Here is a 25851-nt window from a genome sequence, read left to right as displayed (position 1 = left end):
AAACACACACACTTTTTCATCACTTTTTAAAGGTTTAATGGGCTAGACTTGTTCTCCTTTAAAACTTATTCTCAGGAATAGGCAATTTTCTAGACTCCAGAGAGCATTTATTTGCCTCTCTCTTGTGCTAACACATTCAGTGATAGTAAATTAGGTCTTGAAAGAGGCCCATTCATTGTTTGGTGCCATTGGTGTGCACCAGCAGAAATTCTCAGTGGGCTGAAATAATGTATTGGCATCCTGAGCGCCGACCCTAAGCAGCTTAGATCCAAAACAGAGACTTGCTTGCACAACACTTCCAAAGGATTGTGCATCTGGAAATGTTTTTATGATCAGCTATCTTTAGCCTGGCGAAGGTCAGCAGACATTTTCCCTGTTTAAATGGGATGGGGGGGGAGCGCGGCTGGAGGGAGGTCACAGTCACACAAGGTTATGGAGAAGCCAGATGGTAGACAGGGAGGATTCTAGCAATAACTCCCCAGGGTTCCTGGAGACCGCGACTTCCAGAGTAGACCGGTGCTTGAATCGCGATCCAGATCAAGGCCTTCCGACCCAGGGGTGAGCCTAGGTGAGGACCAACCACTGCCTCCTCCCCCCGCCCAGTAGGCTTCCGCAGGGGCGGGGCGTTCCGCTGGGTTGGAGCTGGCAGGGCCAGGTTCGGCATGCGATTTGGAGAGAAGGGACGAGACCCGAAAGCCGAGTTTGGTAGAGGTGAGCTGGGTAGGAGCTCATTCCAACTCCCCCATTCAGAAGGTCTGCAGGTAAACAAAAACGTTCCCCACCCCGCCACCGCTCTGTCCCGGGTCCCGGCGTAAAGAGGGCGGGAGGGGGGCGGGTCCCGGGGCGGGTCCCTCCCCGGGCTGCGCGCCCTGGGGGCGGGGAGCGCGCACCGCCCTCGCCACCCCCGCCGCCGAGGGGTCTCCTCCCCAGCGCGCGCTCCCCGCCCCTCTCCGGGTGGCGGCGGCGGCGGCGGCGCAGGGGAAGGGGCGGGCGGGCGGGGGCCGGCTCTCTCCTCCCACCGCGCTCCCGCCGCACACGCTTCCTGGCACCGAGCGAGCGAACGGCGGCGAGGCGGCGCGGGCTGGCCCCGCTTCCTTCTCGCCGCCGGCGCAGTTCTCGGGCGGGCGCGCGCCGCGATGGCCCGGGCCGAGCGGGGCTGAGCCTGCCGCCCGCCCGCCCGCCCGCCGGCCCGCCGGCCCAGCCATGGCGAAGCAGTACGATGTGCTGTTCCGGTTGCTGCTGATCGGGGACTCCGGGGTAGGCAAGACCTGCCTGCTGTGTCGCTTCACCGACAACGAGTTCCACTCCTCGCACATCTCCACCATCGGTAAGGGGCGGTGGCCGGGGGCGCCCCACCCTCCCCGCCGCCGCCCCTTGTCGGGGCGGCCCCTGCCCCTTCCCCAGCCCGGGAACAAGGGTCCGCCCCTCCGGCTAGAGGCGGTGTCGTGGGAGGCGAGAACGAGGGGATGAGTCCCGGGGTGAGGGGCCACCGGCTGGGGATTTGAGCCTGGGTTCCTGGAGGTGACAGGCTCCCTGCTGCTGTCCGTGACTATGGAAGGCGCTCGGGCCTCACGCTGGGGAGCCTCCCTGTAGAAGCCGAGATAACAGGGTGGCGTAGGCCTGGGTACCCCAAGCTGGGGCAGTGAGAATCAAAGCCACCGATATGACATCCCCCCACCCTCAGGTGCAGAGGGGGAGGGGGGAAAAAAGCTTGTGCTCGGGGACAGGGGTTCACTGTGAGGGGAGCCGAGTTCTGAGTCACTGGGTACCCTCAGTCCAGGGGCGACCCAGTGTGAAGCCAGGAGGGGGAAGAGAGGAGGAAGGGATTGACTTGACAGGGCACAGGTGTGGAGGGAAGCCACAAGGTGGGACACCTGCGAGGAGGGCATGGACAAGGTGAGAGCCCATGTGCCGGTGAAGGGAGCATTTACTAGCCAGCTTCCGAAAAGCAGCCAGCTGAAGCATTTGTTTTGAAGGCGGATGAGGACCAGGAGGATTACTTGCCAGGCAAGGGGGTCAGAAGTCAGGCAGGACTCACCTTAGAATAGATCTCTTTGCTCTGGCAATGCTGGAGGCTGTGCTTAGAGGGATGAGGCCTTGTGGCATCCTGGATAGGACTGTTATGGGCTCACTGGTCCATAGGAGTGGATGGCCTCCCCTCTGAGAGTCCCCTCTTGGACCCTGAGTGGCCTCCTCCTCTGAGAGGTCTGAGTGGAGGGCATTCCACTCACATCTAACGGGTTCCCTGAATGATGCCCTGGAGTGGCTTCAGCACTGCCCAGGTCCCCTCTCCTGTCAGGAAGGGCCCCAGACTAGGCTTCCACTTGAGACTTCCGCCCTCCCTCCCCACACAGACTCCTCGCCAAGAGAAAAGAGGGAGCAGGTAGAGCCAGGAGGACGAGAGCCTCATGGGTCAGAGGCAGGCTTTGTTGTCAGACAGACCTGGAAACCTCACTTTGGGGCAGCGTGACCTTGAATATCACTTAAGCTTCTGAGCTTTAGTTTCTCATCCGTAGAATGGGAATGATAACAGTTCCTACCTGCCCAGCTGTTGTAAGGATTAAATGAGATAATGTTTGTAAAAGACTGCTGCTACTACCGTTGTCATCATCACTGAGCTCCTAGGGTCTCATTCTCTCTTTGCTTCACTATCTTCAAGGGGCTCAGGGTCAGGGGACAGATAGATGCATTCATCTTCCTCAGGGGAGCTGTAAAGCTAGCTCCTAGGAGACCCTGGAGCTTGGACTGGGCCGCTGTTTGAATGAGACACATCTAAGGGATGGGACAGGTCTGGAGACCAAGGGAGGGCTGCGGCCTCTGGGGAAGGCTCAGGGAAGAGGAGATGTTGGGGGAGCGCCTGGGAATGGCTGAGGAACGAGATGGGATATGAGGACAGGTTGCAGGCTTGAGGACAAAGGGCAGCAGGTTAGCACTTTCTCTGCCCTGATGGCTGGGTCCACCTTTCCCCAGGATAGAGAGGACTTTTTAGGAGTTTAGATTCCATGGAAGAGAAAGAAACCTGCCTTTCTTCGCAACAGCCTTTTAAAATCTGCCCCACTGGGTTTGCTTTCCGGTTTAAAGCTTTCCACAGCACTTGTGACTCTGCCTTGCCTTAGGCGTATTTTTTGGCTGCAACTAAGACTTAGGAGAAGAGTTGGATGGTCAAGAAAAGCTTTCCCTTCTGGGATACAAAAAGTTCCCCAGGGAGATGGAAGGGGCAGCCAGGAGACAAATCAAGGAGCCAAGAAAATGGGTACTACCAAGTCCTATTCATTAATTTATCCATTCCAAAAAAAAAGGGTGTCCTGTATCTGGGCTTGGCGCTGTGACCTGAAGATTCCAGGGTCTCCTCTCCCAAGCTGCTCCTTGTCTGAGACACATTCTTTTACCATCATGGACATTGATCTCTGCACCTTTCCCAGAGCTGCTTCTGTGGAATAGGGAAAACGGGGCAATTCACCAATGACTACCAAGACAGAGTTCAGATTCTTGGATCATGTCAATTTGTGATTCACTGTTTAGGCCGCTTACTGTAAGAGCATGTGACATTCCAGAGATAGGCCTGCAGGGGGCAGTGAGAAGACCGCCCAAGTAGGTGGAGGCACTGACCGCCCCTCTTCTTTCTGGTCAGCAGGTGGGCAGGTGGCCCTGAGCTGGGTCCGTGCCACCGGCATTTATTTCCCATGCAGCTGTGCTGACCCTGAAGGGGCCCATGCAGAGGCGGGCAGTCAGCACTGTGATGTTTTCTGCTGTTTCTTCACCTGTTAAGCCAATTAATTAAGCATTCACTACAAAGTACCGTGCCAGGCATGTTAGAGACAGATTGCAGTCCACCTTTTCCTGCCCACAGAAGCCTGTGATCTAGTTGGGGAAGCAACACAGGCGAAAAAGAGCCTTGGCCACAATTAGAGAATCTCTTCGCGAGCGCTTTGTGAAGCACTCTTCAAACGTAGGGGATGGATGATGATCCTCATTGTTCCTAGCAAGGAAGGTATTGCATTCGGTATCAGCAGCTAAATAACCACGCAAGACTTGTCCGAGGCAGCCCGTGAATGGTGAGGGGCCCGTTCATGAGTGCTAATGCTACACAAAGCACTAGATAGAGGAGGTCGCGGAAGGAGAGGGGCCGTGTGGACGGAAGCGGCAGGGAGGCTCGGGGAGGAGGGAAGGCTGGAGAGAGGGCTTGCAGTGTGGGCCGCGTCTCAGTTCCTGTAGGGGAAGGAGCAGATGGAGTGACGGGAGCAGAGACGACAGAGGTGGGAATTCAGTGGGTGTTCGTGGAACTCTGGGCAGTCTGGCTGGAACAGAAGGGAGTTTTTAGGGGAGGAGAACATTCCTCTGTTTATCTCTCTGTCTCCCAAACTATACTTCACGTGCCTTGAGGGTCAGACCAAACCTCATTCCTCTTTGTTTTCATAGTCCTAGAACAGGGCCAGGCACGCTCTCCATAAATGTTAAACTAATGAACAAACGAGGGCAGAGGGCATTGAGGGCCTGGCTGAGGAGCTGGAACGCCAGCCTTCGCAGTGGCGTCAAGGGTTTCTTGAGCGGGGGGATGACAGGATGAAGATGGCACTTAGGATGTCGGCTGGGAGAGGGGCTTAGGCCTTGGGGCAGGGAGACCAGTCAGGGGAGACCAGTGGTAGTATGTGGGCACGTAGGACCCTGTCAGCTCGGCTCGTCCCTTCTCTCTCTTCCACCCCTCCCCCTCCTGTGGCACCAACACCAAACTCCACGCAATCCCCTGTTCTTGTTTCCCTCCGGAAGCAGCGAGTAGTTCAAACCTGAGAGGGCCTCGTGTGGCTGGCGCTGCCTGCCCAGCGGGGAGATGATGTCCCATCCTAGTGGACATCGACGTGCAGGGGACCTTTGATTTCCTTTCTGTGTGGCGGCCACGTGTCAGCCACTCATGCAAGCTGTAGGGACTGCCCGTGAGTTGGTTTTCTCCTCCCCAATCCTTGGTCTTCCCTGAGAGCCTGTCATCTGTGTCCCTGTTCTGGCTTTTTGTCTTAAAGGCCACCTTCTGGGCTTCTGGGAGGCTTTGGCCTATAATTTTCTGGCTTGACTTGTTGAACGGCTGTGGCTTCAGGCTTGGTTCCTCAGGCTGGGTTTGCTGCTGCAGTAGCATCTTTCTCAGGAAGTTCTCTTTGAACTGGCTCTCCTTGCCTGGGGAGAGGGCTTGTGAGTAACTGAAGATTGGGGAGTGGGCTGGGGAAAGACCAGGGGGGAGAGATCAATAGACTGCAATCAAGTGGCCTAACAAACATGGGGGCCAATGCTTGGGCACCGTGGTCCTGAGGTCTGCGGGCCCCCAGACCGTAAGGCACTGTGTATACATGCTGTGTACACCGCGGGAGGGTCAGGTGGGTCTGTGTTCCCCATCGTGTTGGGAGGCCTGCAGAAAGGAAGGGGAGGTGAGAAGCTGAGTAGACTAGAAGGAGCGCAGACCACACGCCTAAGATTTGCCGTGGCCTTACAGACACTTAACGTCTCTGCCCTTAATTTCCACATCTGTAAATGGAAGATAGTAACAGAATCTTCCTTAATGGTCTTTGTGAAGATTACAGAGGCTAATAGATACAAAGCACTTGGCAGAGCTCTCAAAAAAAAAAAAAAAGAAAAGGCAGCTGCTCTCATTGTATTTTGATTATCCCCAGCTCGTAAGAAAGTTGGAGATGAACAAACCGTTGATACGTGCTCTGAGGTCATCCTGTCCGTCAGTCGTGCGTTTGGTCATTCGGGCACCCTCTGCAGAGCACCCGCCGCTCTGAGCCGGGCAAGGAGCCGGGGGGACAGCCGTGAACAACGTGGGAACCGGGGTGCCAGCTGCCCTTCCTGGGGAGCACATGAGTAGACTCTGGGGTTCATTTCCGCTTCCGTGCTATTTCCCCCCTTGCCCTGACAGTGCCGGGGCTGAGAAGGAAGAGTGAGTTGGCGAGGATGTGCAGAGGCGGAGGAGTGGGGAGAGACGGGACCCGAGAGGACGGCTCTGCCTGAAGGCTCCGACCTCAGCCAGGTGTCACTCTGCCTCCGGCCCTGCTGCGCACACCCCCGCCCCAAGGACGTGATCCCTGAGGATGGCTCAGAAGCCCTCATTTCAGCTGCTCTGTGCACCTGTACCACCTGCACAACTCTGCAGATTCACCCACAGCTTCGAGCGCCCTGGTCCCTGCTTCTTCCTCCTCCTCCTCTCCTCCTCCCTGCTTCCCAGACAGCTTGGGGATGAGCTCTATAACATGAAAGTCGATATTTGGCTATTACTCTTCTACCCTGATTGCCACCTCTTCTCAGAGTGCCTTTTTCTGTAATCTAATATTTGCGCCTGTTTCCCTGTAAAAGTGCCAATTTTCTGCACAGGCCTCTGACCTCTCCTTGGCTGTTCTGCCCTGGGCAATGTGCTTTGTCAAGGGGACCACAGAGTTTCCTGGACATTTAATCCCTCCCACTGAGGAGGAAAGAACTAATCATTGGCCCTATTTTATAACTAGGAAAACCGAGGCCCGAGGGAAGTGATGCTCACGTCTTGCACGCAGGTGACCCCAACTTGAACCATCTCCTCTCCTCCACTTGCCCCAAACTGCACTGGGCATGCCCTTGCTCACCCCAGAAGGCCCATCCACGGCTGCCAAGCAGAACCTCTCTCCTGGGAGCCAGAGGGGAGAGGACGTGTGCCTCCCTCACCCCATCTGAGGGCTCTGGGCTGGAGGGACAGTTGTGCTACTGCTGTTGGCTGAGTCTGCTTCCTTGACATGACCCTCTAGGGGACAGTCTGGGGCTGTGACTGAGGAGTCTGGCCGGGGCACCTTTGAGGGTGAGATCTGAGTGTTGCCTTCATGCCTAGTTTGATAACATATTTACGGGGACCTCTGTGACTGGGGCCCCATGATCCACAGAGAGAGCCGACAGTTGGCTTCAAAATATGGGTCATTCTCTGATCCCTCTTCTCTGATTAAAATTTTCTCCCCACTAATCTTTTCTACTGGAATGTACTGACTTCATTCATTCACTCATTTATTCTCTCACACACCTACTCATTCATTTTTTTTCTTTCATTGATTCAGTTTTGTTGAATAATATACACTGAGTATCTGCCTTCTGCCAGGCAATGAGACTACGAAATGAGCGAGATGCTGTTGTGCCCTCTGGGAGCTCACAGAGCTGTTGAGGAGTCAGGCATCCAAACAGACAAGCAGAATTTATGCAGAAACCATGTCAGAATGCTTTGGAATCACACAGGAGTGATAAATTCCTCCTGCATCGGTTGGTGAGGGCTTCACGGAGGAAGTGACATTTGAGTGAGGCCTTGAAGACTAAGCAGGGTGCCCCAGGGGACGGGGCTGGGGGCGGGGTGCTACTCTTCTGCCTGGCCGTGGTCGCACCAGCTTAAGTTCAGCTAGAGCCTTGCTGGGAGTTTGCTCTGGGGGCTCCGTGTGAGGGCAGACGCATCCAGAGGGCCTGTTCCCTCCAAGATGTTTGCTCCTGAGGCTCCAGGCTCCAGTCTCTTCCTCCTGGAACCTTCTGCTGCCTGTCAACATGGCCCAGCCCAGAAGAGGCTCTGCGGAGGGCAGAGGAGTGAGTGGTCAGAAGCCTGGCGGGTCTTGGCTGCCTCAGCGGTACCCATGGACCACTCAGCAGCCGGCTGAGGGAGCAAGGCCCAGGTCAAGGGTCTGCTGGAGTGGAGCAGGACGGGGTTAGCTGGAGTGCGTGGCACACAGCCTGGAGGCCCTGTGGAGGTCTATGCATGCAGCCGTGGGAAGGGCGAGGGGACCGATGTTTCCCGAACACCTAATCTGCACAGGGATGGTGTGCTTTACATACGTGAGCCAGTGTGTGTAGAGATCTCATCATAAAGTGGGGGGCAAGGAGTCTCCAAGTTGGCCTTGCAAGTGTTTGAGAAGTTTCTTGGTATATTCTTCAGTTAGAGCCTCCAGACAAGTTTCTATGTCCATGAATGTGTGTTTCTATGTCCATGAATGTGTACGCACACGTGCGTGATGACGGTGGGTCCCCAGGAGAGCCCAGAGAAGGGCAGGGCCTTGCTGAGCTTTCCCTCTTTTATCACAGAGGAAAGAATGATGTGGCCCCTGTTTTTTTTCTCTTCTGAGGAACTGCAAGTTTGACTGAAATGTGTTCCTGCCTGGGGCCCTGATCCTTCAGATCTTCCCCCTGCCGGTACCTTCTTGTCATTTAGTCCTCAGCTCAGATGTCACCTCCTTTACAAGATCTTCTCCGACCAGCCATTCTAAAGCAGCTTGGGCCCGGGTGTCCTCACCCTCTACTCCGTTATTCTGCTTTTGCCTCAACGCTTATCACTCTCTGAAATTACTAGTTTACTTATTTATTATCTGTCTTCCGCACTAGAATAGAAGCTCTCTGAAGACAAGGATCTTTCTGTATTATTTGCAGCTGTGTCTTCAAGTACCTAGCTTAGTTCCTGGCACATGGTAGGCATTCAATAATAGTTTGTTATGAATGAATGGATGAATGCATGCGTACATTTCCTAGAGAACTTTTGCTCTTCCCTGAGGGAAGTTGCAAGTAGTATTGGTTTCTTGGGACTCACAGACAATGAGAAACTCACTGTGTACTCGTGTACAGTTTGGAACTGTGAGAAGAGGGGAGAAGAAGGGGAGCATTTTGTAAGGGGTGAACAGTTTCCTGTAGCTTTTAGCTTTTCTGCTCAGATACATGCTATAGGAGAAGCTCAGACATAGCAGGGAGCAAGGAAGTGGCTCCCGTGATCCCTGTGCGAGTGGGGTCCTCTTTGGTGAATGCAGAGGTGACAGGTCAGTGTCTTACACTAAGGTCAATATTGCCTGTTGCTCAGGGTCACTGCTGGTGTCAGATGATGCCCATCAGCTCAGCCAGGCTGCTGAAGTGACCCTCCAAGACTCTGGAGTAGGAGATCCTAGGGCTCAGGCACTGGGGCATGCAGTCCTCTCAGCATCACGGGAGTCCATGTTTGACTGGGAAACCCTTCTGCATGATAATAGCCCTTGGGTTCCTGGGTCCAGGGTCTCCAAAGACTCTCCCTTCAAGATTTGATGCGAACATAGTAGCCTAGAGAGTTGTTCCCCGTATCACTACGTGCACTGCATCTGTTTGTGTCTTAAAAAAGAAAGGAGAGAGAGAATATCATTCTAAGATTGCCAGTCTTTCTTGTGGGTGGACATCTGAATCAAGGCCTTTGACCTCAGGTTAAATCATGGCCTTGGAGTTAGAGGATCAGGATTCTGTCTGCCAAAGGCCCTGCTTCCCATCGGAGCAAGATGGTGCGAATGCTGCCTAATGCATTTGCTCAGAGAGCCTGGGGGCACCTTTTCCCCTGATGGAGGCCAGCATGAGGGACAGTCATTCCAGAGCTGGGTAAGAGGAAGTCAGTGGCATGCAGCCCCACAGACAGTGAGGCTAAGAGTTCCCAGACAGAAGGGAGGAAAGGTGATGCAGTAGTAAGTGGCAGGCTTGGGGCAAAGACCCTCTCCCCCGCCCCTCACCTGACTGGTGTGAGGCACATCTGTGCCTGGAATCTTCTCCTGAGCTTTGTCTCTTAGCTCTCCCGTCTTCTTCCTCTCCCTGTTCTTGCCCTCCCTTGTCCCTCAGCTGGCGGGGAAATGGTTTCCTCTCTTGCTGAGGGCAAGGGATTACGCTGGTGCCTCGTTTGGGGTGGCAAAGTCAGGCAGCCACCTCCCTGCAGGGTCTGCCTTTCCCGACAGTTTGTTTTGGGGTTGTTTGGGGTGACCTCCTGCCACATCCCACGTGAGCTCCATGCGTCCTGTCCCGTACATGCTGGTTTCCTGCAGGGGGAGGGGCTGGGGTCCTTCCTGGGACTTGAGCTTGGTAACCGGAGCCAAGATGGCTCCAGGGATTGGGTATCTGCCTTGGGTTTCAGATGTATTAGGTTGTTCCTGTGGTGGCGTCTCATTGCTGATGAAAAGGCTCAGGTCACGCTGGCTGCTGGGCCTCTGGGCTGCGGTTGATCACGGTGATAACATTGGCACCCACAAGAGTCCCGTTTCCACTTGAAGCATGTGGCACTGGGCGGGCAGGCAAGCTGGCACCTGACGTTAACCCATGAGGTGCTGGCTCACCAACAGGCACACCTCGCTTTGCCAGAATTTAGGTTGTAGCCAGACTCTGGGGGCCATGTGGCTCCCATGGTGGGTGGCATTTTCACTTTTTGTTGAAACACTCCAGCTTAGTGTGGCTGTCTCCCCTCTCTGCACCACTCTGCTTCCTCTTCCTGACACGAGCTCCTTCCTACTTTCTAGAGCTTTTCTATTCCCCAAGCCATGACCCTAATCTCATCCCCCCCAAAGGAGATAGCTTTTTCAGCTAAGATTTAATAAAGCTCTTTGTGCCAGGCTCTGTGTTATGGGTTTTATAGCTTATCTCATAATCCTTACAAAAATTCTCTGACATCAGGGATTGCCATCCCCATTTTACAGGTGAGGAAACTAAGGCAAAGAGAAGTTAAGTAGCTTTCCCAAGACCACACAGGCAATTAGTGGTAAAGGCAGGATTGGAACCAAACTCTGACCTCACAATTGTGTTCTTAATGACCTCGCCACTCTGTTTCTTCTTTTTTTTTTCCAACATCTTTATTGGAGTATAATTGCTCTACAATGGTGCTTTAGCTTCTGCTGTATAACAAAGTGAATCAGCCATACGTATACACATATCCCCATATCCCCTCCCTCTTGCGTCTCCCTCCCACCCTCCCTATCCCACCCCTCTAGGTGGTCACAAAGCACGGAGCTGATCTCCCTGTGCTATGCGGCTGCTTCCCACCAGCCATCCATTCTACATTTGGTAGTGTGTATATATGTCCATGCCACTCTCTCACCTTGTCCCAGCCCACCCCTCCCCCTCCCCCTGCCTGTGTCCTCAAGCCACTCTTGTTTCTTGAGCTGCACTCCCTCCATGCTTTCCAGGGTTTTCTTTGGAGGCAGACAGTGATGGGAAGGAGTGCCGTTCCCCTGGATGTGCCCTGTTCCCTTCTTTCCACGGTCTTCACAGGCCCTCCACTGTGGACTGGGGCAGTAAGCTCGTCCCTACAGTGAGTATCTTAGGAGCTGAGGGAGTGCCAGTGCCGTCTCCCCTGCCCTGCCCCTCTGTCCCCAGCCCCAGTACCTAAAGCAGGGCCTCCCTGTCCTCCAGTTCTCTGACGGCAGCCCTGTCACTGTGCTCCAGGACTCTGGGTGTGGCCTGGCAGTCACGGGGGTTGCTGCTGAAGGATCAGAGGCTACACAGCCAAGGACACAGGAAGAGCCAGAGGCCACTGGTCTAGTTAGGGCGCCACTGTCATAGGTGTGTCAGGGCCTGGCACTGTCACTTAACTGAGTTTTCTTGTCATCGTCTGTGAGGTGTTCAGGTAGCAGGACACATGCCACTGCTCTTGAGCCATGGGCACCCCCTCCTCCTTGTGCTCTCTGGGGCAGGGGGATGCCACTAATGGCATTGCTACTTTATGCCTGGCACTGCTGGTATGGAGGCGGAGATTTTTTATTTATTTATTTATTTATTTATTTATTTATGGCTGCATTGGGTCTTCGTTGCTGTGCGCGGGCTTTCTCTAGTTGCAGCGAGCAGGGGCTACTCTTCGTTGCAGTGCGCGGGCTTCTCACTGTGGTGGCTTCTCTTGTTGTGGAGCACGGGCTTTAGTAGCGCGGGCTCGGTAGTTGTGGCTCACAGGCTCTAGAGCTCAGGCTCAGTAGTTGTGGCCCACGGGCTTAGTTGCTCCGCGGCATGTGGGATCTTCCCGGTCCAGGGATCGAACCTGTGTCCCCTGCATTGGCAGGTGGATTCTTAACCACTAGGCCACCAGGGAAGTCCAAGGCGGAGATTTTTAAAACAAACACAAAATTTTGTCAAATACAAAATTTATCCTCTGCCTCTTAGGTGCTCTGCATCTAGAAGACAAAAAGTAGGAGGTAGCGAGCAGCAGGGCACATCGTCTTCCTCCCAGCCCTGTAGCTGAAACGACCTGCCACCAGCCTGGGGGAGCCACTAGGCAGCAGCAGGCAAGTACAGGCCGAGAATTCTCAGGCATCCTGAGGTGCGCGCTAAGAAGAGGGGCTGTGCTATGACGATGCCCACGGGCCGACACCTGGGGTCTGGCGTGGACCGGTAGCTGTGCTGGGACCCATGCCCCCAGCCCCCACTCTGCACATCTGTCCACCTCCTGCTCCTCTCGGTACCAACCGGCCAGTCCCTCTGCACCACCTGGAAGGAGCCGCTTTGGCAGAGACGGCACTGGCACTCCCCCAGCTGCTCCTGTTGGCCAGGTCGCGCTGTGGGTCACCAGCAAGCCCACTGATGGGCCTCCTTTGGGTCAGATATCCACCCTGGTCTAGGCGGGAGCTGCTTCTCCACAAAGCACATGCCGCAGCCAGCCCTGCTTCCCTGAGCGGAGGCTTTGGGCTGTGCACTTCCAGCCGAAAAGGGACACTGGGTGTGGCGGACACCACGATTGATGTATCTGAGGTGCTGGGAAGAAACGATGAACTGCTGGTCGTGCGCTGGGCACTTGGTTGGGAGAGGGCCTCATCTTCTTGACATTCTGTTCCCGGGGCTCTAAGGTGTCCAGGAACCTCTACCGGAGCGGTGTGGAGGTAGCTGCTTGTTTCTTCACACCTGGGTGTTCCCTGTGCCTGGGAAAGGAAACCGGTCCTCTTGAAGGGATGCTGATGGGGTGCTGTGCAAGGCGATGCATCTGGGCTTAGTGAAGTCATGAGCTCTCAAGGAGCAAGGGGCTCCCTGATAATAGGTTATGGTGGGCTTGCTCCATGTGTACCCGCTACTAGACGCCTTGTTATACCAGAACAGGGGTGGGGAAGGCAGGGGCGAGACAGAAAAGGCAGTAAGAGTCCACAGCCTCGGAGGGTTGGGAAGCCACTGATCAAGTGAGGTGCCCTGGGTAGGTTTTGAGAAACCTGTTTGCAGTTCTGGCTCAGCCATAGGATGTGGGAAGGGAGTAAGTTACTTGGCTTCTCTCTGCCTCACGGTAATAATCCCTGCCCCTACCTCCTTCATAGGGCTGGCATGAGAACCAAGGGCTCTGGATCCCCTAGCCAGGGGGTGTGCTATAATGCTTAGCAGTATCATGAACCTTGCGTGTGTTCTACCTAGAGATGGGCTAGACAGTGATTTTCAAACGTTAGTGTGCCTTAGATTTAGTAGGTCTGGGTGGGCCCATTTACATTTTCTAACAGGCTCCCCAGTGACATGGATGCTGCCGGTCTCCGGATGAGCAAGGGTAGTGGAGTAGCAAGGGACTAGATTGTGCAATCCTTCCCACATCAAGGGTGCTCTGGGTTTGTTTTCCTGGCTCCTCCCCAGGAAGCCTTTATTTAGCAAAAGGAAGGTAGGAGTGAGAGAACTATCTTCTACCTATGAGGAGCTGTACATATATTATCTAATTTATATCCCACACCAACCCTTAGGAGGCCACTAGTATTCTCATTCTATGGACAAGCAAACTGAGGCTCAGAGAAGTTGAGAGTTCCCCAAAGTCACACAGCAAGTACCAGAATCAGGATTCAGACCCAGGTCTTTCTGACTCCAGTGCCAATGGATAGCTCTTCCACTAAATTAGAACCCTCAAACTTTCCTCTATCTAAAAAATCACCCATGGTCCTGTTAAAAATACAGGTTTCAGGGCTTCACTCTCAAATTCTGATTCATTAGGTCTAGAAAGTCAAAGTAGTATCTTTTTTTTTTTTTAATCACCCCAGGTGATTCTAAAGCTGAGCATCTGCAAAGTACACCTTGAGAATCGGAGAACTCCCATGCTGCCTCACTTGACACGTCACATGCAAAGTCGCAGTCCAGATGGAACTCCCAAACTTCAGCATGTGCTAGAATCACCTGGAGAACTTGTTAAAACACAGATTCCTAGCCACCTCCACCCCTACCCCTGCCCAGAGTTTTGGATTCTGTAGATCTGAGGCGAGGCCCAATAACTGGCATTTCTAACAAGCCCTGACTGATGCTGGTGCTGATGATGCAGGTCTGGGGACCACACTTTGAGAACCACTGTCCTTAGAAGCCTGCTGTCAAAAGTGTGATCCATGGACCAGTAATAACAGCCTCACCCAGAGGCTTGTGTGGCATCTTATGCCGCATCTCACACCGACTCAATCAGAATCTGCATTTTAACGTGGTCCCCACATGATTTGCATCCACTTTAAAGTTTGAGAAGTGCTGCCTTAGAGGAGCCAGAATGAGAACACGGCAGGGGTGGAGTTAGATGAAGAATCTCTCTTCTCCCTGAAAAGTCTGAAGGTGCAACAGAGAGGGGAGAAACTGTTAGGATAGGATGTACACCTAGAGGGGGCTGAGGACAGCTGAGAGCTGAGACCTGGAAAGGATAGAGGACTCTTCCCCAGGGAAGGTGGAGACGACAGGACATTCTGAGAAAATGAGGTGGGCCTCACAGCAAGGCTTCATCAGGCAGCTGTCACTTTGCCCTTAAGACAGTGGACAAGGTGTTCTCTTGGATGCTTTCAGCGGTAGTGGTAGGGAGAGGGTGGACCGGGACTGAGCCCTTCAGCAGGGAAGACAGTGGCTGTGAGGAATGTGGTGGGTGAACCACCTGGAATAAACAGCTTCTGAGCAGCGGCGAGGGCCAGCGGAGGTGAGAAAGCGTTGAGTCTCTAGGCGACTAAACAGGGCCAGTCTTTTGACTTTGCCCTGCAGTGCTCAGCAGTGGAAAAAAACCAACAGCCACGCAGGGACAGGGAAGGGGCCATGGATGGGCACAGGTCACGGCAGGCCAGGGCTGACTGGTAGATGGACACCGTGGAAGGTGCAGGGTGTCTGGGAGCACAGTAGAGCAATAGATTCCACTAGAAGATCTTTGGGCTGTTAATCTTTCCATTTAAAAAGGAGGGGAGTGGGTGGGAGAGGAAGGTCCCTCAGAAGGCACAGACTTTCTATGTTTCTTAGTGCCGGGGAAGAGCCAATACTGATGCACTTTATTTCTCAGAGATGTTACAACAAATTTGATCAGTGGTCAGGAGGGTCTAGGTTGCAAGACAGTGGTTGTGGCGGGGGTGGTGGTGCCATGAGCCCCCAGAATTCCCCAGCTTTGGTCCCTGGCCACACAGCTAAGAAGCGAGGGAAGAGGGGAGAAGGAATCCAAGCCCAGTGCTCACTCCCAGGGCGGCTCCCTGTCTTCTTGTCAGCCCTGCCTCTCCTAAGACCTGCCTTCATTGTTAGGGAAAGCTCCCTGGTGTTGGGGGCTCCTTCTCCAGCTGAGCCCTTCTCCAGAGAGAAACAGCAAAGCGTAGGTAAGGCCTCTCTGCCTGGTTAACACGCTATTCTCCTCTCATTCCCCCAAGAAACAGTGCAAGGGCTCTGCCATCAAACAGGCCTCTGCTGCTTGCTGTGCCAACCTTGGGCTAGTTATCTTACCTCCCTGGGCCTTTGTTTCCTGTCTGGTAAGCTCTGTAAGGGCAAGGACCATCTGTCTTTTTGGCCACTTTGTCTGCATCTAGCACTGTGCAGGGCACAAAGTAAGTTCCCATAGAGGTTTGTGGAATAAAGCATATAGATGCCTCTCTCTCACCAGCTCCCCACCCTTGCGACCACTTTGCACAAGGTGCTGCCCTTTGACTGGGCTTGCTGGGCTGGTATGAGGATGAGCTGGCTTTATCAGGAAATGAACAGAATCCCTGGTTCTCCTGGGAAGAAGGCACTGTACCAGGAAAGAACAAAGGTTTCTTGATTCCCTTCTAGGCCGGGTGTTGGGGAGAAGCAAATTTTTTTACAAATATTTATTTATTTATTTAGGCTGCACCAGGTCTTAGCTGTGGCATGCAGGGTCTTTAGTTGTGGCATGCGAACTCTTAGCTGTGGCATGCGGGATCTAGTTCCCTAACCAGGGATTGAACCCAGGCCCCCCGCACTGGGAGCGTGGAGTCTTACCCACTGGACCACCAGGGAAGTCCCGAGAAGCAAGTTCTTGACAACTGCTTCTCTAGGGAGGGGGTGAGCACGCTACTGCCCCCCACCAAGGCCAGGGGCCCCTCTCCTTCTTTCTCCCTCCTCTTTTTTTTACTTTCTTGGCACCCTTGGTAGAATGGCTGCCAGACGTTACCCATTTGGAAAAGTACAGCTCAATAGATATGAATCAGCTTGGGCAGGTGAAAAATGATTCACTTCCGAGCAAGTTGATTTAGTTCAGGTTGTCCAGTCTGAATCTTTTTCTCCCTTTTAATTAAATGATGATTGGTCTCAGTGGTGAGAAGGAAGAGCCTGAATTTAATGTCTGTGTTTGTGGAAAGCTGGGGACAATGTGGATAAGGGGGGAAGTATTCCTGTTGGCAAAGAACTAATGCTGGGGTGGAATGGCAGGGGCGTTGGGGATTCTGGCACCTTTGGGGCTGTGCTGTGCAGCCTGGGGACTACGGGCCAGCACTGAACTGTTTCTCACCTGAACACTGGTTAATGGTGCCCATTCCTGACTTGTCTCCAGGGAGTGCACTAGGACTGCAGCTTAATTAACTTCCTAGACACAGCTCTTGAATCACTGGGCACAGTGCCCGGCACAGTTAGGGCTGGGGAGAGGTGCCTTATCACTGCTGCCACTCAGATTCAAACCTGCATGCTGCTGGTTGTGCTGACTTCTGCTGCAAAATTCCCCAGATACGTTTCTGCGCTGGACTGGTTTGCCAAATCCCTTACGTTTCCTGTGTCTTGTGGCAGCTTAGCTCCTCAAGCCGCTGGGCAGATGAGCCTGAGAACCCTGATTGTCTACCCTCCCTCCCCCAACGACATGCTGTGCCACTGCCTCTTCATGTGGTCACTGGCAGTGACCCAGGAGCACCCATGTAGACCAGGGCTGTACTTGGTATAGTGATAGCTGTGACCGACTCAATGTCCACCAGGTTCCAGGCACTGTATCTCATTTGGTTTTCTCAGTGACCCTCTGAAATGATTGCTAATGTCCCCATTTTACTGATGAGAAAATGGAGGTTCAGAGAAGCAAGGTGCCCAAGGTCATAGCTATGAGTTAAGTGGCCAGAGTTAGGATTCAAGCACAGGCCTGACATTGAAGCCCATGCTCCTTCTAGTAAACAACAATGCCTCCCCTGTAAAAGGGCCTAGTCAGCAACAGATGCACTAGGCCGTCTCCTTGGTGGGCCTTTGCTAGGTGCCGAGGGCTTTATACACACTGTGGGGCTGAAACAGTCCTCCTCTCTTGCCAGGGTCTCTGTGCCTTCCCCACATTCACGATGGCACCATGACCCCTCCTGGTTGCTAATAAGGCAGAGAGAGAATAAACCCAGGCAAATGAGGTGGACTGCTATTCCTAGGGATTAGAGTTCCAGGAGGGATAAATACAAGCGGTTCTCTGCAGAAGTATAAATAGGGAAGACTTTACACGGGAGTAGAGTGAGACACGTTTTGGGGCTAAGTAAGGCAGCAACAGAGTGGATTCCCCCATATTCACTTCCTGTGTGCCACAGGCCCTTTACTCCTGGCAACTCGCAGCTCAAGGAGGAAGGGAAGCCCCATTCAAAGCCCTGGACACTACCTGAGGGTCAGTTTTTGGTTCAAGAAGGCCTTTACCTTGTGCCATCTTTCTGCCAAGTTAAACCAAAAGGAGACCCTCAGGTATGAGTGCCCTGGGCCATACTTCAGTTCTCAGCGGGTATCCTTCCTTACTTTTTTTTTTTTAATTAATTTATTTTATTTTTTGTTGCTGAGCACGGGCTTTCTCTAGTTGTGGCGAGTGGGGGCTACTCTTTGTTGTGGTGCACGGGCTTCTCATTGCGGTGGCTTCTCTTGTTGCAGAGCACAGGCTCTAGGCACGTGGGCTTTAGTAGTTGTGGCATGCGAGCTCAAGCTCGGTAGTTGTGGCTCACGGGCTCTAGAGCACAGGCTCAGTAGTTGTGGCGCACGGGCTTAGTTGCTCTGCGGCATGTGGGATCTTCCCAGACTAGGGCTCAAGCCCGTGTCCCCTGCATTGGCAGGCGGATTCTTAACCACTGTGCCACCAGGGAAGCCCCCTTCCTAACTTTCTTGCTCACTTCCTTTCCCCAGGTGTTGACTTTAAGATGAAGACCATAGAGGTAGATGGCATCAAAGTACGGATACAGATTTGGTGAGTTGGGTAGGAGGAGAGGACCTGGGGCTCTCCCTAGCTGCCACTGCCGTGTGTAAAATCCAGAGGCTTCATCTGGAGTAACTGGCCACCTCTTCGATGGAGAGAAGCAGAAGTCTCAAAACCTATCTCCTGCTCCCATGAGCCTTAATCTCTCATCTCTGCGGCTCCCGAGATCTTAGTTCCCCGACCAGGGATTAAATCCAGGCCCTTGGCAGTGAAAGCATGGAGTCCTAACCACTGAACCACCAGGGAGTTCCCTCTCATCTCTTTCTTAAGAAACTTATGGGACTGACCACAAGTCACCAAAAAGCAAGAATTAGAAGGATTTGGCAGACTAAGCACTGCGGGTTTGTCTTCGAATAAAGCTTTCTATTTGGGCCGTGCTGCCCTGCATAGCACTGAGGTAGGATTCCAAGCAGGGAGGGCTACGCCCCATCCTTACGGTGGGAGTTCCTGGTCGGAGTTCCTCACTACAGCACAGTGCAGTTCCCATAAGTAGCCACAGGGGGCCGCTATGGCTCTCTGGCCTGTTGCTCCTGGAAGCCTTCCTTGGCTTTCCAGCATTTGGAGCGGCCTCCCAATTTCAGAGTGGTATGGGCATTGCCTCCAGAGGTCCCAGAGGGACTGGAGATGGAGCAGTCCCACCAGTCTGGCCACAATGGCCCAATCCTAGAGACAGTTATCCAAGACCCAGTTATGGTTGTGGCTCCTAGTGCAGATACAGTTGACAAGGACCCACAAGCCCTGTCAGCACCTATGACCCGCCCTCTCTGCTGCAGCGTCAGATACGTTTGGATCCCCTTGGGGACCAAAGCTCCACTGATCTTTCACCCTGCAGCTCTCCAGTTTCTCCTGCAAAGGCACGGGGTCTCCCAGCTCCCGTTCCTCCCCTCCCCACCTGCTTCCATGGTCCCTGCTCTTCTGAAGGGCTGGCTTTCTATTGCAGGGACACAGCGGGGCAGGAGCGATATCAGACCATCACAAAGCAGTACTATCGACGGGCCCAGGTGAGCCGCTATTTTCAGGGTTTAGAGGCGGGGTGCTCCCACCCACACTCCTGGCTCTGGGCGTTTAGATATCTGTGCCACGGATCCCCAAATGGGCCCTCGGATTGCCTGCTGGGGAGTGAGGGGGGTGGGCTCAGGGCGGTCTTTCAGTCGTTCACTGATCATTCATTCATCAGCTACTCTCTGAGCACTCACTACTGGCGGGTCCGCACCCTCACCCTCAACTTCCCCCCTCCCCCCCCCCCCCCCCGGGCCAAAGACCACGTCAAAGTATTGGTGCCTTTCTGCCTCGGAGAGCTCTGTGATGAGCCTAGGAAGCAACAGCTTTGGGGGTCTGAGAGAGAAGGAGACTTTTCTGGGTGCTGAGGGATCTTCATTATGCTAAGCAGGGAGAAGGGAGATTGGGACCTAGCATTTAAGGCACCACACCCGATTCTGACCCCATGACTATGCACTGTCTCTGTGTGCACGTACCTGCCCCACCTCTCTCTCCTTCTCTCTCTCAGGGAATATTTTTAGTCTACGACATTAGCAGCGAGCGCTCTTACCAGCACATCATGAAGTGGGTCAGTGATGTGGATGAGGTAGGATGTGCTGCCTTCACTCTCGGGGGTGGGGAAGGGCACCTCAGAGGGGAAAGCAAAGTGCAGGCCACATGGGAAGGGCTGAAGCTGTCAGGGTTGGCGAGCAAACACTACCAGGAACGCTTGCCTTCTGCAGCCCCGGATCAAGACCTCTGGGTGAGTAAGACATGAGGAAGAAGCCCAAGCAGCCATGGCCTCCATGCTCTATACCCTGCCAGGCCTCCACGGCTGTGTCTTCCCCTGAAATGAGTTAGGACAGAGCCTACGCTGTGAACAGCTTCCTTCCTGAAATGTCAGGACCAGGTGGGGTTGCGAGACTGGGCTTCCAGTCCTGGCTCTGCCACCACAGTTGTGGAGCCCTGGGCAAGCCATTTGAACTCTGAGTCCCCAGTTCTTCATCTGTAGAATGAGGGGCTGGACTTAAGTCCAGTGTCCTTTCCAGTTGTCCAACTCGAGGAAGCATCAGTGTCTTCTACCCTAAACAGTCCCTGTGACATCCCTCTGGGACCCCTGGGATCAGCCATGGCACTTGGGGACGCCTGGCACCTGCACCCAGTCAGCCCACTGTGTCCCCAGGGCTCTTAACTTTGCTGCTGGTGTGGAAGCCAGTGTAGGCTGTATGGGTGGGGAGATTGGGGGAAAGGCAGCACTCACTGGCAGTTCTGTCTGTCCTTTGTCCCTAGTATGCACCAGAAGGTGTCCAGAAGATCCTTATAGGGAATAAGGCTGATGAAGAGCAGAAACGGCAGGTGGGAAGAGAGCAAGGGCAGCAGGTAAGTGCGAGTGAGCTGGCTGAATCCATCCCTTGGGTTTTTTTTGTTTGTTTGTTTGTTTGTTTTTGTGGTACGCGGGCCTCTCACTGTTGTGACCTCTTCTGTTGCGGAGCACAGGCTCCGGATGCGCAGGCTCAGCGGCCATGGCTCATGGGCCTAGCCGCTCCGCAGCACGTGGGATCTTCCCGGACCGGAGCACGAACCCCTGTCCCCTGCATCGGCAGGTGGACTCTCAACGACTGCGCCACCAGGGAAGCCCCATCCCTTGGGTTTTTGGCTGGCTTCCTGGGCCAGGCCTGAGAACTGGGACCCAGGGTTCTATCACCATCATCAGACACCCCCCTACCGCCACAGTAGCCTAAGGCACTGGCTGAACTGCCATCCTTGAGAGTTTGTTTTCTGTCCTTTAGGACAGTGATTTGGGGTCCATCCTGAAACAAAGACCTCTCCCAACTCCAAGGCCCCCAAAGCAGGATTACCTCTGCCTAAGAGCCCACCCTGGTTAGTGCGGAGGAGGGACTTCAAGTGGCTCCCTTCTCCTCTAGCAGCATCCAGGCACAGCTTCTGTCCTACAGTCATCCCACCCCTCCACACCCACTCCCTGTCCTCCTTACAGTTGAAAAGAGGTAGGAAGGGAAATGAAGGCATGAAGGGCCCACATTCGGAGAAGCCATGGTGGCAGCGAGGGTAGGAGGATGGTTTTGAGGGAATGTCCAAGCACACAGGGAGACCATCCTCCCGGAGAACAGACAGAACGATGGGTACCACGGAGGCCAGAGTCACCCACTCACTCTGAGGGCCTGAAGAGTTTTTCTCTCCCTCTTCAGTCAATAGCATCCCATTAGCACTTGAAATAAAATTGTTTTTTAGTATAAAAAAATAATACATGGTCATTGAAAATTTTGAAAATAGAGGCCAGCTCCTACTAGAATATTCGTATGTGTTGAGTACTGTATGTGTGGCCCTGTGCTAAGCAAGTGCTTACAGATGCATGACCCCATTTAACCCTTCCACAGCCCTGGTTGATAGACGCTCCCATCCCCTTTGAACAGAATGCGAAGCTGGGGCTTAGAGGGAAGAGGTAACGTGTCTAAGGTCATATGCTTTTAAGTGACAGCACTGGTATTCCAGCCTGGGTCTGTTTGACCTCAAAGCCCATGTTGTTCATTAGTTTGTCACAATAATTTGGTGTCTCTGTCTCCTGACATGTGATGTGTGTGTGTTGGGTGTATATGTGTGCCTGTGTGTAGGTGGGGTGCATTTGGGGAACATCTTCTCCCATTCTCTGCTAGCCTGTGTCTTAGGAAGTCCTAGTCTCATCTGAGGAATTATCTACTCTGAGAAACTGTCGCGACACAGCACGGGCCCTGAGTGCAGTGGCAGGAAGGATGCACCAGCTGCTGCGGGCACCTCCCTTCCCCTTTCAGGAATGTGCTTCTCTTGCAGCTGGCTAAAGAGTATGGCATGGACTTCTATGAAACAAGTGCCTGCACCAACGTCAACATTAAAGAGGTGAGTCCCGTCTCTTGAGCTGAGTCCAGCGAGGTGGGGAGGCGAGAGGACAAGGCAGCAGAGCGGCTGAGAGCAGATGAGCCCCACCCAGGGCGGGCACAGGGGTGCCGGGAAGAGGGGAGACCTGGACTTACTGTGCTCCTTGCTCTCCCAGTCCTTCACGCGCCTGACCGAGCTGGTGCTGCAGGCCCACAGGAAGGAGCTGGAAGGTCTGCGGACACTCGCCAGCAATGAGTTGGCCCTGGCGGAGCTGGAGGAGGATGAGGGCAAACCCGAGGGCCCGGAGAACTCTTCGAAAACCTGCTGGTGCTGAGCATCTTGCGTGGAGCGTCCCGCACAGTCCCCTCTCCCCGCAGGAGGGCTGCGGGCACACAGGGAGCCTGGGCTTTGCCCTGCTTCTCTTCTCCTTCGGGTGACCCTGTGGAATCTCGGCTGCTGCTCCTCCCCCTGCCTGGCTCTGGGGAGCAGCTCCTCTGTCCTGTCCGAGCAGCCTCGCCCCCCCTCCCCCCGCCCTCCACCCGGGATGGCCCCCTCCAGCCTGTTTCCCCAGCCACAGGCCTGCCTCGAGCCCCTGATGTGCTACGAGCACCGCCTCACTTCCCCGAGGTCCCAGACGATGGCCCAGTCTGGAGTCAAGGCCACTGGAGGTTCCTTCTCTCAGTGCATCTGGTCTCCTCTCTGCTTCTCCTCGCTTCTTCCCACCTCTCTTTCTGTCCCTTCCCCTCAGCTGTGTTCCTATCAAAGCCCTCGCCCCCCACGTGTCCCGTGTGGCTGCTGGTACAGCACCTTTCAATTCCTCCCTCTTTGCCGGGCCGAGGGAGTGGACTCAGGCTCAGGGGCACGTTCCCTGCTCTGCTCTGGGAGAAGCTCCACCCTGCTTTGTGGGAAATTCTTCCCGTCCTCTCCTCCCCACCGCCCCTTCATGTGCCATGGGCCTGCCTCCCCGGTGACCGGGGAAAGAGGAACGGCAAGAGAGGAAGGAAAGCCCAAACTGGTGGTCCCCACGCCTGGGGCTGTCCTACCCACCCACCCCCATCCCCAGCTTCCGCTGCACTTGGCTGCCTGCCCTCCTGCCTCTTGGGGGAACTGAGCTTCAGAGAAGAAAAAAAGTGATGAGGGGTGGCAGGGATAAGAAGTAACCTCCATCCTCTACCTGCCCTGCAGCGTGTACGCTATTTCTCCCTGCCCCCGGGCTCCCGAATTTAAAGATGTGGACCAAGGCCTGAGGGCACTGCAGGGGCACGGAGAGCCCTGGGGCCAAACACTCCGGGAAGGGGAGTGTTTGGAAATGAAGGACCAGCTCCTATGTATCAGGTTAAGAGCCAGGATAGCAGTTTGCAAACCAGAGGGGAATTCGGCAGCAGCAGGGATTCCTGGGCCCCATCTTCCATTTCTTATGTAAGAAGGGCACTTCCCCACCACCCCGGCAGGTGAGAGGTGACAGAACCACGCTGGTGGTCTTTCACTGAGCCCAGCCTTCCGCTCTCAAGGCTTTCCGGAGACCCAAAGTTTGTGGGAGAAGGGCAGGGAGCTAGCTCATGGGCAGAAAGCAGGCAAGCCCTGGGTAGGAACGCTTGGTGCTGTTCACTTCAGCCTTCAAGACCAAGTGCTCATCTTGTTCCTCAGCTCCTGAGTCAGAGGCCTGAGGGTTTGCCAACGGCACTGTGGCTACAGGTGGAGGGAAGTGGACTCCCTCCTCCAGGGCCCTTTGTTTCAGGAAGAAGTTTCTTTAACCCCATATGGTCCAAGAGTCGTTTGCAGGAGGCCCTTTAAGGAGGGAACAAGTCAGTTACCAGCCCTAGTAGGGTTCCTCCCCACCTTCCCAAGATGGGAGAAGCCTAGGGAGGAGGATCAGTCTTAAGCTGCGTTGCATGGCTGGCGCTGGAGTGAAAACAAAACTGGGCATCGAACATTCACTAATTAAGGACTAAAGTCCAGGACACACACATGTGAAGGATTAAGAGCCCCACTTCCTTAATCCTCTGAAAAAATGGGTGGGGGATGAAATCGCCAAACCTTTCCTCTGACTCTTATCAAATCAGGAGAGGGCAGGAGAGGGTAGCTCAGGATGAAGGAATGGGGGGGTGGGTTATTGTAGTGGAAGGAAAAGGAAGGCAGGAATAGTTATAAGCTGTCAGCTAATGAGAAATGTAGAGCTGACTCTTCAGGACGAAATCATGACCACAGCTGAGGATGTTTCCTTGAGGACTAACTCCTCAGGTGTTAAAACATGCAGCATCACTCGGGTGGGGAGGTCAGCAGTGCCAACCCGTGGTGTGCCCTCAGCCAGGGGCTCGGGGGAGGGGAAGTATACTGGCCACCGGCTCCAACCTGTGCTCAGTGTTGCTGCTTTCCCTGAAGATCTGGCCGAGCACCATTGCCTTTCTCTCCTAGCCCCCTTGGGGAAGAGGGACTATATTTTTACTGTACCCTAGGGGTTCTGGAAGGGAAAACTTGGGGTTAGGATTCTATGGCCTGAGAAGCCCCATCCATAAGGGCCACAGCTGGGGAGATGTATGGGGCAGGAGAGGGGTTGGGATTTTAGGGTGCAGCTATGCTCATGAGGTACCAGAGTCAGCCTCTCACCCCTAAACTTCAGTCCTGGATGCAGCCTGGGACCTGGCCTTAGACTGTTGAGCAGGTGCGCCTGCCTGTTGGCTCCACCTTTGCACCTGTTGTCTTGAGGCTCTGCACAGCCCCAGGCTCTCCACCTGCTCCTGAGCCCCACCATCTCCCTGTGACGGGTAAACTTCGTGTGCTGTGTCTCGGGTCCAGGATATGAATTGTGAGCAGGGTTCATCTATTTTAAACACAGATGTTTACAAAATAAAGAATATTTCAAGTCACAAGTGTGACTGCCTGTGTGAATCCCTGGGAGTAGATCTCACTGGGACCCTGGCAGTTCAGGGGGAGGGAGCGAGGCAGTGCTGGTAGAAGAGGTTCCAGAATCCTAAAGCAACAGCAGAAGAATGACAATGGAAACAGCAAACGTCTTCCATTTGGTGCCTCTCCCAATGCCACCTGCAGGGGAGCCCCAAGCAAAGCCCCCATTGCTCGGCAGTGGGCTCCCATTGCGGAAATAAGATTGAGTAGAGTCAATGGGGACATGCTGAATATCTGTCTGGCGGTGTCTTTAAAACCAGGAGGGTTCTCATCTGCTTGGAATGTAACAGAAACAGGTCTTCCTGAAGGCGTGAGGTGGGATTAAGTAATCTTTCAGAAGTTGATCCTAGCCCTGTGCTTGGATACCCCAAGGGAACAAGGCAGTCTAGAATCTTGGGGTCTGGGGACTGTTGAATACTATACTCTGGGGTCCGGAGTTGATGGAAGAGGCAGAGAATGTTTGGAGGTAAAGATAAAATGAAGAAGGAAGGAGTAAAACAAGGCAGGGCAATGGTAGCCTAAGATCTTAACCTGCATTTTCCAATTTACAGAGAACTTGTAATGCTTTATCTCCTTTATCGGAACAATCAGACAATCACGTCTGTGTGAGATAAGGAAGGTGATTATCTTTATCCAAGTTTGACAGATAAGGAAACAGGTGCCTAGGCGCCCCAAGGAAGAGTGGCAGAGTCAAGGCTTAAAAGGAACAACCGGAATTGAAATCTCCAGAGGGGAAAGCTTGGCATCTCTGTTTAGAAAAATCGCTACATGCAATTCTCATTTGCAGCCAGAATTGAGAACCATTGACCTAGGCTTTCTGCCTACTAAGCCAGTGAAGTTTCCAGAACATCTACTGTCCTGTGGAAAGCTGTGTTAGTGCATGTCCACAGTTACAAGCTTCTGGAAAGTAGGCCAGTTTGAGGTAAAGCTGGAAACAGAGAGGTATTTTAGGAGAGCTTCATCAATTGTATTCAGTCGTG

General features: G+C 53.9%; 1 protein-coding gene across 2 annotated transcripts; it reads left to right on the top strand.

The window, feature by feature from the left end:
* The first annotated feature begins 911 nt into the window (after positions 1-911).
* On the top strand, positions 912-24837 carry RAB15 (RAB15, member RAS oncogene family). Of its 2 annotated transcripts, XM_081229744.1 has the most exons (7): positions 912-1327; positions 18049-18109; positions 19059-19119; positions 19626-19703; positions 20387-20476; positions 21923-21988; positions 22143-24837. In XM_081229744.1, exons 1-7 carry the CDS (start codon positions 1204-1206, stop codon positions 22299-22301), a joined length of 639 nt encoding a protein of 212 aa, XP_081085870.1. In that variant the 5' UTR covers positions 912-1203; the 3' UTR covers positions 22302-24837. The 2 variants fall into 2 exon arrangements, with proteins under 2 accessions (XP_081085870.1, XP_081085871.1); XM_081229745.1 differs by lacking the exon at positions 19626-19703.
* The last annotated feature ends 1014 nt before the right edge of the window (positions 24838-25851 follow it).

The sequence above is a fragment of the Mesoplodon bidens genome (assembly GCF_964165515.1).
Source record: "Mesoplodon bidens genome assembly, chromosome: 3".
In the NCBI taxonomy this organism is placed as follows: domain Eukaryota; kingdom Metazoa; phylum Chordata; class Mammalia; order Artiodactyla; family Ziphiidae; genus Mesoplodon; species Mesoplodon bidens.
This window is presented reverse-complemented; position numbering and strand designations above follow the sequence as displayed.